Here is a 15,147-nt window from a genome sequence, read left to right as displayed (position 1 = left end):
AGTTTAAAAACCATGCGCTTCCCTGCATATGTTATTTCCTGTATGGAGAGATTAAAAGACCAGGGGATTAATAGTGATCTAATTTTGTAACTAGGGTAGTATCAATATGTGTGTATCAATGTTATTGTTTGTGCTGTGAGTGCTAGTCAATACAGATACGAGTACTCACGTGTGTGACCTTACAACATCAACATTCATTCACAGCATTACCCCGCTTCGTCTCAGTCCCCAAAGACTTTCTCGTGGTTGGAGTACAGTACATACCATTTACTTTAAGTTTCAAAACAACAACTGAATAGATTACAGTGGACTTTATGTTGTCAGCAAACAGCTGGATACATTAAGAAGATTGAAGATTTACTTTAAGTTTCAAAATATACAGTTAGAATTCATTTTTGTGTACATAATTTACAAATCAGATAAGACTGATTGATTACGAGCGACGATCTTTGTAATGCTTTTTCACAATCAGCTGAACAGATCTGCTTTACATTCAAAAGAGACTGTTTGACGTTATTTGAAATTAACAGAATTTTATTATAAATTAATACCTTTTCATATTTCTATTAGTTTTAAATACAGATTTTTCGTAAAATGCAAAGTAACATTAAAAGTGAATAGTTTACTATAATATAAGTAACAGTCACATGACAGAAATTTATGAAAAATTAATCTAAACAGATTTCTTAGATTTTTACACTTACTATGGGATGGAGAAGATACTCCAACCAGCTGGACAAAATCTATTGCAATCCCTATATCTATTTTCAAAAAAAGGTGACTTAAAAAACTGTCATAACTAGAGCAGCAGTGCCGAAATCCTACACATTGTGTGATCGAACATGTTGTGCAGAGGTCTCTGAACACTCTGCATTTCCTCTTCCCCTACCTGCTGGGAATGGATTGGTTTAGAGGGGAGTGTTGTACAGATCGCACAAAACACTTGGACAAGTTATGCTTGAAGCTATAAGAAAAAGATAAACTGATGATTTCATTACGGAAAACACAAATAAAGAATTGCATTCTTATTCATTTTTCCTATCTTCAGTCACTGAATGCTAGAGTTGACGCTCAGAAATATATAAACATTTTGAACAATCTGAAAGATGAATTTGATGACTTGGAGACACTCCAATTTATACTTGTGAAATTCCCCCCCCCCCCCACCTTGATGAAGCAAAGTAAATCTGGACTGAGAGTCCGACTTTCAGACGAAAATCTCCTCTCCACAGTCAGACTTCGTATAGCTAATAAAATGGTGCCAAATATTGAGAGAATAATATAACTTACTTACTGGCTTTTAAGGAACCCAAAGGTTCATTGCCGCCCTCACATAAGCCTGCCATTGGTCCCTATCCTCAGCAAGATTAATCCAGTCCCTATCATCATATCCCACCTCCCTCAAATCCATTTTAATATTATCCTCCCATCTACGTCTCGACCTCCCCAAAGGTCTTTTTCCTTCCGGCCTTCCAACTAACACTCTATATGCATTTCTGGATTCACCCATACGTGCTACATGCCCTGCCCATCTCAAACGTCTGGATTTAATGTTCCTAATTATGTCAGGTGAAGAATACAATGCGTGCAGTTCTGTGTTGTGTAACTTTCTCCATTCTCCTGTAACTTCATCTCTTTTAGCCCCAAATATGTTCCTAAGAACCTTATTCTCAAACACACTTAATCTCTGTTCCTCAAAGTGAGAGTCCAAGTTTCACAACCATAAACAACAACCGGTAATATAACTGTTTTATAAATTCTAACTTTCAGATTTTTTGACAGCAGACTGGATGATAAAAGCTTCTCAACCGAATAATAACAGGCATTTCCCATATTTATTCTGTGTTTAATTTCCTCCGGAGTATCATTTATATTTGTTACTGTTGTTCCCAGGTATTGTCACACCATTGGATCTGTGCCCCTTCAGCGCTGTCGTCGTTCTTGGAAAAGTTACCGCCTCTAGTCACCCCATTCCACCCGTTTCTCTCCCACTACGTCAAACAGCAGGCCACGAACCTTGCCGAATAGGGATGTTGCCAAACTTCTGCCAAACAGTGTCATGTCTCTTGAATATTGCTTATAATAATGTAAGGTTAATTATTATTTCTTATTCATAATTTAATTTAAGTAGGTCTAATGACGCTGACTGACTTACGATTGTTTGCAGATAATTATATTATTACAGTGGATATTTATTGGTTAAATTGAAATTACATCAGAAACATTATCGCTTTGCCATGCGGTATAATGCGGATGTATCCATGTTTCATCTAATCTACTTTCCTTCTCTGCGAAATTTCGCAATTTTTCTCAAATAACTGGCCCTCCATGCTACAATATCATTTCTTTCAATCAAAATACATCTTGTATTTCTACATTTTTTAAATCTACATCTCATGTCTCTAATCACTTTCCGTAGCGTTTCTCTCCCTCCTTGGAAATTTATTGCTTCTCTCGCAACCTTCAATAATTTCTCCAATGTCGGAACTTCTTTCTGCATCGTATAAAATTCGTGTATCTTTCTTCTTAAAATACATCTGTCCATATCATCTACAAGAATTAAAGGTTCCCTTGGTCTGTTCTTCCCTGGTGACTCTAGCTTTTCATCTCCTGCACAGACTCCCTCTCTCCTGATTTTCTTTATTAGGCACTCTGATCTGCCTATATAAATTACATAAAAAAGTTGTATTATATTAGTATTAATTAAGTAATTTTAATACGTAATCAATTGAAATAAAATAAGCCTAACCTGTGATCGCAGCTGTTCTTTTCGTTGCCTGATTTATAGGAAACAGATATTGACCTGTTTGTTTCTCTTCATCGCAAAATGCTATTACGTACTTGCTTAATAATATTTCTTTCACCACTCCGTGCTACAGTATTCATGTTGAGTTGACAACACTGGACTGCAAGTGCAAATAAACTGTCCCGCAAGAAGGCTCAAAATTGTGAGTAGTGGGGGAGGGAAAGAGAGAGGGATATAAAAGAGAGAAATAGGAATACAGGGAGAGAAATGAATTGCCGAGGCTGAAAAGGAATTAAGGTTCAGTTCGCATATCTTATGGGGGCACAGATCCATTGGTGGGACTATATTTGAATTTTTCCACCTCTTCAAAAGATAAATTTCCAATTTTTATATTTCCATTTCGTACAATATTCTCGTCACGAGACATAATCATATACTTTGTCTTTTCGGGATTTACTTCCAAACCTAACTCTTTACTTGCTTCAAGTAAGATTCCTACGTTTTCCCTAATCATTTGTGGAAATTAGTACCTACTAGGTAAAATAAAATAATGTGTTCATTTTTTGTTTCGAGATCATTGCAATATTTATCTCCCTAATCTAACTAACAGGCTGCAACAGAGAATACAAATTAAAGTTGCAATACTTACTTTTTCAGTGTTCTTAAAGATCTAACAGAATATATTTCATTCTGTCGATCCATCAGAGCATCAGCTTCAGTTTGGATTTCAAAACCATTCATTCTATCAGGTTTAAAGACAAACTTTTTAGCTTGAAAATTCATTATGCTATTAAAAATAACATCCAAACATCGGGGCATTATTCCACCATTTTGAGGATCTCCAGTCATTGTGTATGTTTTACCACTTCCTGTAACTCCGTATGTGAAAAGGAGGCCATTTCTCCCATGAATAAGGTCTTCTACCAATGGCAATGCCACATTGTCAAAAATCTCTTTTTGAGCAGCTTGATCATCAAACACATGTTTGAAAGTATACTGAATTTCTTTACAGTTCCCCACGCGATAATTTACTCCCATTTCAGGTTGCATAATAGAGACTGTTGTTGGTGATACCACTTTCATACAAGAGATATCCCCATTTTGAAGTGGTCTTATCCGACAAAACACTTTCACTGGATCCTTTGTTGGTAGACGTGTCTTAGCAGGTGTCTTTTTTGGTGGAGGAGGTTTATTTCGCCTGAAAAGAAAGACAAAAGATTAACACAGCCCATTAACAACTATTGGCACACAAAGTTTTAAAAACTAAACATTTTATTTTGCAATACGTTTTAAAGGTTGCATAAAATTATTTTGATCATACTGTATATACAGATACAGTAAAACCTCGATAAGATGCAACCGCTTATTACACTTTTTTTGTCTGGTCCCTGTACATTTCATATATGGGTTGTATGTGTAGGATTTCCTTGTCTGTATTTATGTTATTGTATGTGTGGTTAGCATTGGTTATGTGTTCGGCATATGTAGATGTATTGTGTCCTCTGGTTATTGCTTTAATGTGTTCTTTGTATCGAGTTTGGAATGATCTGCCTGTCTGTCCAATGTAGAAACTATCGCAATTATTGCATGTGCCGAACACATAACCAATGCTAACCACACATACAATAACATAAATACAGACATGGAAATCCTACACATACAACCCAAAAACTCAACACACTAATAAAAAAAAGGTAAAGGTATCCCCGTAACATGCCATGAAGGCACTTGGGGGGCATGGAGGTAGAGCCCCATGCTTTCCATGACCTCGGCACTAGAATGAGGTGGTGTGGTCGGCACCACGCTCTGACCGCCTTTTACCCCCGGGAAAGACCCGGTACTCAATTTTATAGAAGGCTGAGTGAACCTTGGGGCCGTTCTGAAAGTTTGGCAACGAGAAAAAATCCTGTCACCACCTGGGATCGAACCCCGGACCTTCCAGTCCGTAGCCAGCTGCTCTACCAACTGAGCTACCCGGCCGCCCCAACACACTAATACAATATGAAATATACACACACACTAAAACACACCTTGATCAAATTCTCAATACACAGATCAATTTCAGAACACACACACTATTTGACACCACATTTCAACACTTTTCAACAATCGAACGCACCCACACAACAGGCAGCGAAGTTCGAGATGACGCCGAGATCTAGTAGGCTCTGAGGAAGGTGTGAAGAAGCACCGAAACAGCTGTAAGCCGCACATGCTTACACAATTAACACGAGTAAGATCGCCATTTAATCAATTATTTATATTCAAGTGTTAAAAGTAGTGTACGACTCAACATGGAGAAAAAATCCTGTCACCACCTGGGATCGAACCCCGGACCTTCCAGTCCGTAGCCAGCTGCTCTACCAACTGAGCTACCCGGCATTTTATTATTGTTAATATTTTTATTTTATTATTATTAATATTATTATTGTTACTATTATTTCTATCATCAGCATTATTAAAGTCTGGTAAAATATATGTAGACTCTACTGGATTGTACACAAGCACATGATCATTTCGGGTACCAATTCAAATGTAATTCTATACTAATAATAAATCTGTAGCCGAAATTTTTCTGGTAATTTTCGATTTTCCAAAAATAATTGGTCCTAACATATATAATTAACCACCCTCAAACCGAAAATTGCTTTTTTGAAATTTTTGTTTGTATGTCTGTCTGTATGTTTGTTACCTTTTCATGCGATAATGGCTGAACGGATTTCGATGAAAATTGGAATATAAATTAAGTTCGTTGTAACTTAGATTTTAGGCTATATGGCATTCAAAATACATTATTTAAAAGGGGGGTTATAAGGTGGCCTGAATTAAATAAATCGAAATATCTCGCTTATTATTGATTTTTGTGAAAAATGTTACATAACAAAAGTTTCTTTAAAAATAATTTCCGATAAGTTTTATTCCTTGAAAAATTTTGATAGGACTGATATTTAATGAGATAAATGAGTTTTAAAATTAAAATAACTGCCATCTAAGGCCGTGTAATGAATTAAAAAACAAATGACTTCGTCTATAAGGGGCCTTGGACAGCAACAATCGAAAGCTATGAAAGATAGCCTACAGATAATGTTTCTGCGTTTCTATGAAGTAATATCGGAAGCTAAATTAACCGATTTGTATAACTAATTATTAATTCACCATTGGAAAGTGTAGTTTCTCTAGATGGACATAATGCTATAATATTATCACAGTAACTTCTGAGCGAATCGAGGACAGGTAAAATTAAAATAGATTCTTATGCACAGAAAACTTGATAGGCTATTCTGTATATTCGTTTCCTGTATTTCCTAAACTAATTTTTATGACCAAATGAGTGGTCTCTGAATCAAAATGATCGCATTTAAATTTTTTAATTCAATTTAAATTAAGTAACATAATAAACGATTTAGCCTTCTATCAAACACGAATGCTCCGTGGATCAAATGTCCTATTTTAATTATATAATTACTTTATATTTATTTCTAACGGGTGCAGTGGAGCGCACGGGTACGGCTAGTAATATAATATAATATAATATAATTTAAGTTATTTGAAGGGTTCAGAACCATAGTGGCCCAAGCGCCATTTACTGAATACGTAGAAAACAAGGGTTAAAATTAAGTTATTACCATAATTCAATGGAAACATATAGCAAGTAAAATAAAGTATACACATTAAATCTAAATGATGTCAGTCTTCATTAAAGTATGGATGCATGTAATAAAAATTAAGAAACATGTTAAAGGAATTGTCATTGCACCAAATGAGTGTCTCTGGACCAAAATGATCGCATTTTAATTATTTAAATACAATTTAAATTAATTAACATATTAAACGATTTATCCTTCTAACAAACACGAATGTTCCCTGGACCAAATGTCCTATTTTAATTATGTAATTACTTTATATTTATTTCTAACGGGTGCAGCGGAGCGCACGGGTACGGCTAGTTATGAATAAATTTGAATTTGAAAATATAGGGCAGGCGCCTAAGAACTGCCGAGCACAGCCACAGTGTAGCCAACTAAAGCGTACAAAAAGTTGCCAAACAGTAGTTCAGACGTTGTTAGATTCGTACTGAAAGTCACTAATATCCGACGTACGAAGTATTCAGTACAATCTACGTAACATTCAGCTGTAATACTTAGCGTCACATGCTCCCTCAACTCGTAACTAGATAATACAAGCAGTTATACATGTAAATAAACCCGTTTCATCCGTTAAAAAAAAGTGCATCAATAGAGACAAATGGCAATGCAGAAATTTACTCTACTCACATTATCACATGGTTGCAATTTCTGATCTACAGTTATCTTATTCGGTTTTGATTTTAAAAGTCTGGTGGCATTCCAAGCCGAGGTTTGTGAAATTCCTGTTTCTTCTGCGAGCTCTCGCAGAGATTTCTTTGGACTTCGTTCTAATCTTTCGCCAATCTCGTCGAGTTTGTCCTCGGTAAGGACACGGCGGTTTGCTCTCGGTTTTCTATCGAGGACAGATCCAGTTTCCCTAACCCTATTCACAAGATTGCGAACAGTACATCTGTGAGGTGCAGGAACACCGACGAATTTGTCTATAAATCGCAGTCTCACTTTTCTGCAAGACTTTGTTTTCACATAAGAATCATACATGAAAATTCTATGTTCTAAAGTGTACTGACTCTTTGGCATTATAACAGCACTAACACACAAAGTTAAAACACTTGGTTTCACGCGGTATCATCATAACACGCCCGTATGTCACACAGACAACGCTCCGACTGAACGAACGGTGAAGGTCATAGCAATCGGTTAGAGGCAGGTGGTTCTCGGCAAATGCTGCCCGCGTTTCAGCGGATGAACGTCCGTTTGAAGGATCTACACTTGCCACGCACATCGAAGACACAGACGATAAACATCACAAAAGAATTGCATAGTCAAATGAATACATAACCACAACATTGATGTTAGCTCAATTTATGCGTCTTAATCTACGTATTTTGTATTAATTTTATTCCACTATTGCAGTTATAATATTTTGTCCGTATTCTCTTATTTATATGGCAATTTACTAACCTACCTGAAACAAAAACAGGCATGTATTATAAAAAAAATCGGGCATTTGTCTGACACTGCGTCCGTGTACCACTGAGCAATCCACTGTTTATATTGCATTAGTTTTTGCTGTTAGTAATCAGTAGTTTCTTTTATCCTCGACTCGACGAGATTTTAACTTTGATAAAAGGACTTGTGCTATTAAATTCCATCCCTAAGAACAATAATATATGCTAGAATGATAATCAAATGCAGAAGATAAATTACTTTGAAGTGGCAATGCCATTTTATTTTAACTAATGGTTTTGACAGGGCTTTCTTTATTGAATAATTCTGTTTGCACCTTCTGGTGTATTGGCTAATATACGAGTTTTAAAGATTCCCCCTTCGTGCATTTTCGATGTTCAAACCCTAGAGGATCAAACATATTAAAGAGTTACGTATATTTTGTCTTACTTACTGGCTTTTAAGGAACCCGAAGGTTCATTGCCGCCCTCACATAAGCCTGCCATTGGACCCTATCCTGAGCAAGATTAATCCATTCTCTATCATATCCCACCTCCCTCAAATCCATTTTAATATTATCTTCGCATCTACGTCTCGGCCTCCCTAAAGGTCTTTTTCCCTCCGGCCTCCCAACTAGCATTTCTGGATTTGCCCATACGTGCTACATGCCCTGCCCATCTCAAACGTCTGGATTTAATGTTCCTAATTATGTCAGGTGAAGAATACAATGCGTGCAGTTCTGTGTTGTGTAACTTTCTCCATTTTCCTGTAACTTCATCCCTCTTAGCCCCAAATATTTTCCTAAGCACCTTATTCTCAAACACCCTTAACCTATGTTCCTCTCTCAAAGTGAAAGTCCAAGTTTCACAACCATAAAGAACAGCCAATAATATAACTGTTTTATAAATTCTAACTTTCAGATTTTTTGACAGCAGACTGGATGATAAAAGCTTCTCAACCGAATAATAACAGGCATTTCCCATATTTATTCTGTGTTTGATTTCCTCCCGAGTATCATTTATATTTGTTACTGTTACTCCAAGATACTTGAACTTCTCCACCTCTTCAAAAGATAAATTTCCAATTTTTATATTTCCATTTCGTACAATATTCTGGTCACGAGACATAATCATATACTTTGTCTTTTCGGGATATACTTCCAAACCTATCTCTTTACTTGCTGCCAGTAAAATTTCCGTATTTTCCCTAATCGTTTGTGGATTTTCTCCTAACATATTCACGTCATCTGCATAGACAAGCAGCTGATGTAACCCGTTCAATTCTAAACCCTGTCTGTTATCCTGAACTTTCCTAATGGCATACTCTAGAGCAAAGTTAAAAAGTAAAGGTGATAGTGCATCTCCTTGCTTTAGCCCACAGTGAACTGGAAACACATCTGACAGAAACTGAAATTCCAGAAATTCAATCCCTAAGAACAATCATATATGCTAGAATGATAATATAATCAAATGCAGAAGATAAATTACTTTGAAGTGGCAATGCCATTTTATTTTAACTAATAGTTTTGACAGGGCTTTCCTTATTGAATAATTCTGTTTGCACCTTTTGGTGTATTGGCTAAGATACGAGTTTTAAAGATTCTCCCTTCGTGCATTTTCGATGTTCAAACCCTAGAGGATCAAACATATTAAAGATTACATATATATTTTGTCTTTCGTTCATAAAGTTATAAACATTGTTTTAAAATTTTTGTTATTAAATTTACGTATATCTCCGATTGAGGTTCTGTTTGATATGTAGGCCTACATCTATTACCAGACAGTGGATACATTTCATTTGATGTGTCAGAGGAAGAACAACCATGCTTCCATTTACAAACAATGCCAAATTGGCATTTTACATTAATTTAATAAATGGACAGAGAAAGGAACTGGCCATCCTTACCCACTTTCTCCTGGCTTAGTTGCCTCATGAGTGATTCCTTTATTGGTGTCACTTATGAGGTTCAAACCTGTCTTTGGACAGTTGACTAAAGAAACAAAAATTTACATAGCCTAGCTTTTTATATATATTTTATTTTAATATATTTCATTTGATACTCCATCATTGAAGTTTTTATAATATTACTGTCATGTAATAATTCCAGATGTGAAAATTCTGAAAAAGAGTTTTATTTACATAAAAACGAATTTTAGCTACACTTTGTAAGTTATTAAATTTATGACAATTTTATTTAACTCGAACGTTTGAAATATTTTGTCTGTATCCATGGTCTTTTATTCATTATAGACTAGAATACATAGTGATAACGCTAGTCATAAAGGGCCATATTCATAGACATTCTTAGCGCGGGCTTCCAGTAGATGATCAGCAAAGTAATGTTTTTCGTATTCATAAACCAGTGTTAGCGATATGTTATGATATGAATCCTGTACAAGTAATCACTCAATAGCCCAGGCTAGTTTAGCACGCTCGTAGTGCAGGCTAGCGAAATATCTATGCATAGCACCCATAATTGCCAATTATAAATTACTGTTCTGGTCTACATAACTGTTTCAGTCCTATAATATGATTCTGCAAGTATTAAAATAAGCATATCGTTTTTCATTAGACTACAAGAAGTCTGTGACAACAGAGGTCATTGGTATGCATATTGAATGGACACCCAAAACAGCCCTTTTAGGACTACATAATTTTCCAAAAATATATTTTTTAAAAACATACAATTCTGAATAACACAGTTTCAAATTGTAAAGATGTAATAAGTCTACTCAAAAAAAAAGTCAATGCTGAGAATCGAACATGAGCATTTTCTTTGCAGGCTACATACTACCCATTCAGCTACCAAGTAGATACAGCATGCACGCATATAATGTTGGCATATATTAATATTATCTCTTAGGCCCGGTTTCTTCAACCTTTGTTAAAATGCACCTAACATAGCGTTAATTAACTGTAAGTTAAAAGTATGAATTCCTGTTAAAAATATTGTGTTTCTTCAACTTTACATTTCACATTTTAACATTCTGTTTGTTAACCCTCTGTTAGGACCAGAGGTTATAGAGTTTAACCATAACCCATAACCAAGTATAGGTTCAGTTCTGTTTTCTGAACTCTGAAAATTGCGATTCTCGCTTGTTTCCGTTGTTTGATTCAGAGAGGATAGAAGTCTTTCTATTCTCTCAGGTTTGATTTCTGCTTCTTTCCTCGTCTGTATCGCAATAGCGTGGAGCGGCGTATTGGTATTGCTGTTGTGAAATGGAAAACACTGGAACAAAAAGAAATCGTGGGACTAATAATTTCTCTTCGCTCAAGAGAAGCCTTCTGCTGTAAATTATTTCGCAGTATAAACCAATTAATGAGAATAAACAAACAAACGGATGAAAGCGAAAAGTGAGGCTTGGCAGAAAATAGCCTATACCTTTGTATGAACTTGTGTTCTGTAAAAATCACAGAAATCATCCCCTCTCTTTATGTATTCATGGATATCATTTTCTAAATAATCAAGATATAAAAGTTCAGCATCTAACACACCAGCCATATTGGATACTTCTATGCTAACAGAGTTAAATGATTTAACTGCATGAAATTGGGCAGTTAAATTAACATAGGTTTTAACAGCCTGTTAGTACTAACAGTAGTGAAGAAGTGCTTCAACTGCTAAGTTTACAGTTAAAATGGAATAACACACTGTTATAATTTAACAAATGTTGAAGAAACCGGGCCTTAGAGTTTACATATTGAAATTTTCATTTTTGCAGATAGTAAGTGGAGCTGTGGATGCTAGAAAATGGAGTGTCAAGTGAAACACTTCCGACATTCTTCTTTTTGAGTTCAATAGAAGGACGAAAGCAGCCAGAAACATTTGCACTGTATATGGGGACAGCCAGAAAATGGTTTTCTCGTTTTAAGAAGAATTGTTTAGACATTAGTGACACTCCTTATTCAAGAAGACCTTTAGGGTTTGATGAAGACCATTTAAACACATTAATCCACAATGATCCACAACAGTGTACCGAAGAACTGGTAAATGTGATGAATTGTGACCATGCCACCATCGTGCGACATTTATGCCACCAACTGAGACATCTTGCACACACAATCCAAGAAAAACGACCAGCAAGACTGCATGAAGTGATGCTACTCCACAATAATTCCCTCCCCCACGCTACTAACCCGACACAAAACACTATCCAGAAGTTGGGTTGAGAAGTCATTCCGCATCCACCTTATTCACCTGATCTTGCGCCCTCAGATTTTCACCTTTTCTGCTGTCTATCGAACAACCTTCAAGGAACTACCTTTCCAGATGAAAATACGCTCTGAACATGGCTTGACGATTTCTTTAACTCAAAACCACGCGATTTCTACAGGCATGGAATCGAAAAACTACTCCAGCATTGGCAGACTGTTGTTAATAGTGAAGGAGAATATATTGTTGATCATTAACTTCTCTCTTATGTGTATCTGATGTGTTTAATAAACTTATGAAAAAATGCTATGAACTTATGCACCAACTTAATAATAATGTTTGGGATTTGAAATTTTCAGGGGACCTAAAGAGAGTAAATTGAATAAAAATCCCGAAGAATGAACTTGATAAGAGAGGAGATACAAATAAATTAAACTAGTGGCTTGTGCAGCAAATGCTGCAAACTAAGTTCATTAGACGTTCAAATAAAAATTTTTCAGTTTTATTTTCAATGAAAAATATCAGATATTTTGAAAGTTATTTACTTCCGTAGTAATGAAACATATTCCCTCTCAATGGTTTTTAACCAAATACTTTTTCTTGAATCTATCCACCTACAGTTTTTGAGTTTCAACGTGAAAACGCAAGTAACAATGTCAGGACGATCAGTGGGTTTTTCGTGTGGAAGTAAAGCAATAGCTATTTCAGGTCATTGTGGATTGTAGGTGAAAGTTAAAAAATGTCAGGTTTGCTATGTTTTCGAACAATAGACATAGCATCTTGGTATAGCTGCTGCATGTAGAACTTGAAATGTAGAGGGTAAAATCATTTTATCCTGCTAAGAGATCTTGCTGCAATGATCAGAAGACTACATAATTTTGTAGGCTTCTTATTTTATCAGTAAGTAATACCTTTTCGTCTTCTCTTAGGAACTGTAATTTCTGCGCTCTCTCGAGCCAATACTGAAGAGAATGATGCATATAAATATCTACACCACACCGCCATTAAGTAAATGAAAAGGACTCAACCCCACTTGATTAATAACTATAAAAATATTTGATTTTTTATTAACATTATTATCTTACGTAAGTTTTGTAGTTATATACAGTATATATAGCTGCCACTCAGTAAATTATAGAAATGAAGATCTAATCCCCAAAACGTTTCACTTTCATATTATCAATATGGCATTAATATGTATAATTAATGAAAAATAGTTACATCACGGCATTAACCATAATAATATTTCATTTCTAATGGTAATAATGTCATCAAACCTCAAGTTTTATAGTTGTTAATATCCAATACATAGCTGTACTCAGAAAATTACACACTGCAGAATCAGACCTGTAAATTTTTATTAGTAAGTCTTGAAGTTTTTAATAACCAATTGAATTTGAGCTCTAAATTTATCAGCAATCCTGCAAGTCATGGCCTTCGTGTAATAGCCTATTGTTTATTGTAGTGTGTGTTTTGTTTCATATTGAAATGCAATTAGTTCTCAAAAATGACGAAAGATGGATTTTGGAAAATATGAAAATTATGTAGGAAAACTAACGCTTCATTGAAAGTTACTATTTTTTCTGAAAATCCTTGGATCCCATGCTTCAAAATGACGGGTCATTCATTAAAATCCGTTCAGCCGTTTTTCCGTAATTTCCATTACCAGTTCAAATTATATACAGATATCAAAATGGGTCAGAATGACCGGTTGGTTCTTCTAGTGTTATGTAATATAGGCCTATTTGTCATTAAGCAATTCTTTCGTAGAGATTATACTTCACAATATTTTGCATACAGTGCCATCCCACCTTATTACACAGCAATTTATGCAAGCTATATCATTTATTCATTCATTCTTCCACTCATTTTATCTTTGTCACCTCTTACTTCCCCCACTGCCCAACAATTACTTCCCCACTTCTCATACTCGTGATGATCCACTATTGGCACACACACTTATTTCAACCCCCTCACTTCACCTCACTTGCCATCTTTTATCCCCCCTATCTACTTTTTCTTTCTTTTTTCTCTCACTACTTCATCACCCCCAACTCCTTAAATCATAGTTTCTTCTTGCTATTCTCCCCTCTTCATTCACCACTGCCCCCTGGATCAGGTATTACTTAATATAAAGCAGCTTCCCTCGCCTGACTATCTCAAATTATACCAACCAAATAGTTCCTTGCCCTTGTTTTCCAACTTCCTATACCTAACAAGCTCCTTAAATCCTCTCGCACTACATCCTCCCATCTATTCCTCGGTCTTCCTCTACCCATCTTCCTCCATATAGTGTGTTCCAGTACTTTTCTTGGAGCCCTTTCTTCCTCCATCCTAAACACGTGACCAGCTCACTGGAGTCTCTTTAATCTAATGAAGACAGATAGTTTAACTTCTTTGTATAACTCATAATAGTACATTATGCAACGAGCCTATAATGATAGTAATTAAGACGCAAGTATGGATATTTATGAAACGAGCGCAAGCGAGTTTCATAATTTTCATACAAGCGTCTTAATTACTATTATAAGCAAGTTTCATACGACTTTTTATGCTCGACCATATTTCTAACTTGAAATTATTCAGATGTATACATTTTATTTGTATCTGACAAGATCGGAAGTGACCTTGTTCTAGGTCGTGAATTGTGAGATGTGCGCAGACGCGAAAGTATTGATTTTTTCCGAGGAATAATAATGTCATTGACCTTGATGTAATCCTGTTAAACTTGATATAACCTTGATTATTGAATTCGACATTGAAAAACGATATGACAAATTGAATTTATTTGAATATTATTTACAATTAACGCTAATTATTATAGTAACAGAACATAACCTTCTGCGACAGTATTGGATTTCCAGCCTCCGTGACTTTTCGCTAATTCTCTTTCGATTGCATATCCGAGAATAATCGATACTTGCGGTTTTATGATGGTACAAAGCTGACTTGTCATTGGCTGAACACCTGTAAGCTGAGTTATCATTGGCTGAACACCTGTACTTTAATGAGTAGGTGTACTTTAATGACATGCATTAAAGGACTGCTACCAGGTGTATAATTATTACATTTCGGCATGGTCGAGCATAAATTTCTTTATTAAATCTTATTTTCCATTCTCCCTTGTCTTGTTTTGGCCCACATAGGCTTATTCTCCTTAATATTTCCCTCTCGAAAGCATCCAATTTTTCTTCTAATCTTTTTGTGAGTGTCCA

At 35.6% G+C, this 15,147-nt stretch overlaps 1 protein-coding gene across 2 annotated transcripts in view; it reads right to left on the bottom strand.

The window, feature by feature from the left end:
- LOC138711768 (kinesin-like protein KIF23) overlaps window positions 1-15,147 on the bottom strand; it is a 79,652-nt gene that overhangs the window by 61,971 nt on the left and 2,534 nt on the right. Inside the window, exons 1-2 of one of the 2 annotated variants that reach the window (XM_069842961.1) lie at window positions 7,021-7,159; window positions 3,396-3,944 (exon numbers count right to left, since the gene is read on the bottom strand). In XM_069842961.1, the coding sequence (XP_069699062.1) occupies window positions 3,396-3,944; window positions 7,021-7,022 (551 nt within the window). In that variant the 5' untranslated portion in view covers window positions 7,023-7,159. Of the gene's footprint in view, window positions 1-3,395; window positions 3,945-7,020; window positions 7,160-15,147 lie in introns of those variants that run through there. The other variant, XM_069842960.1, reaches the window with a different exon arrangement.

This window comes from Periplaneta americana, chromosome 13 (genome assembly GCF_040183065.1).
Source record: "Periplaneta americana isolate PAMFEO1 chromosome 13, P.americana_PAMFEO1_priV1, whole genome shotgun sequence".
Lineage (NCBI taxonomy): Eukaryota > Metazoa > Arthropoda > Insecta > Blattodea > Blattidae > Periplaneta > Periplaneta americana.
Note: the sequence above shows the minus strand (reverse complement) of the source record. Positions and strands in the feature narration are given on the sequence as shown.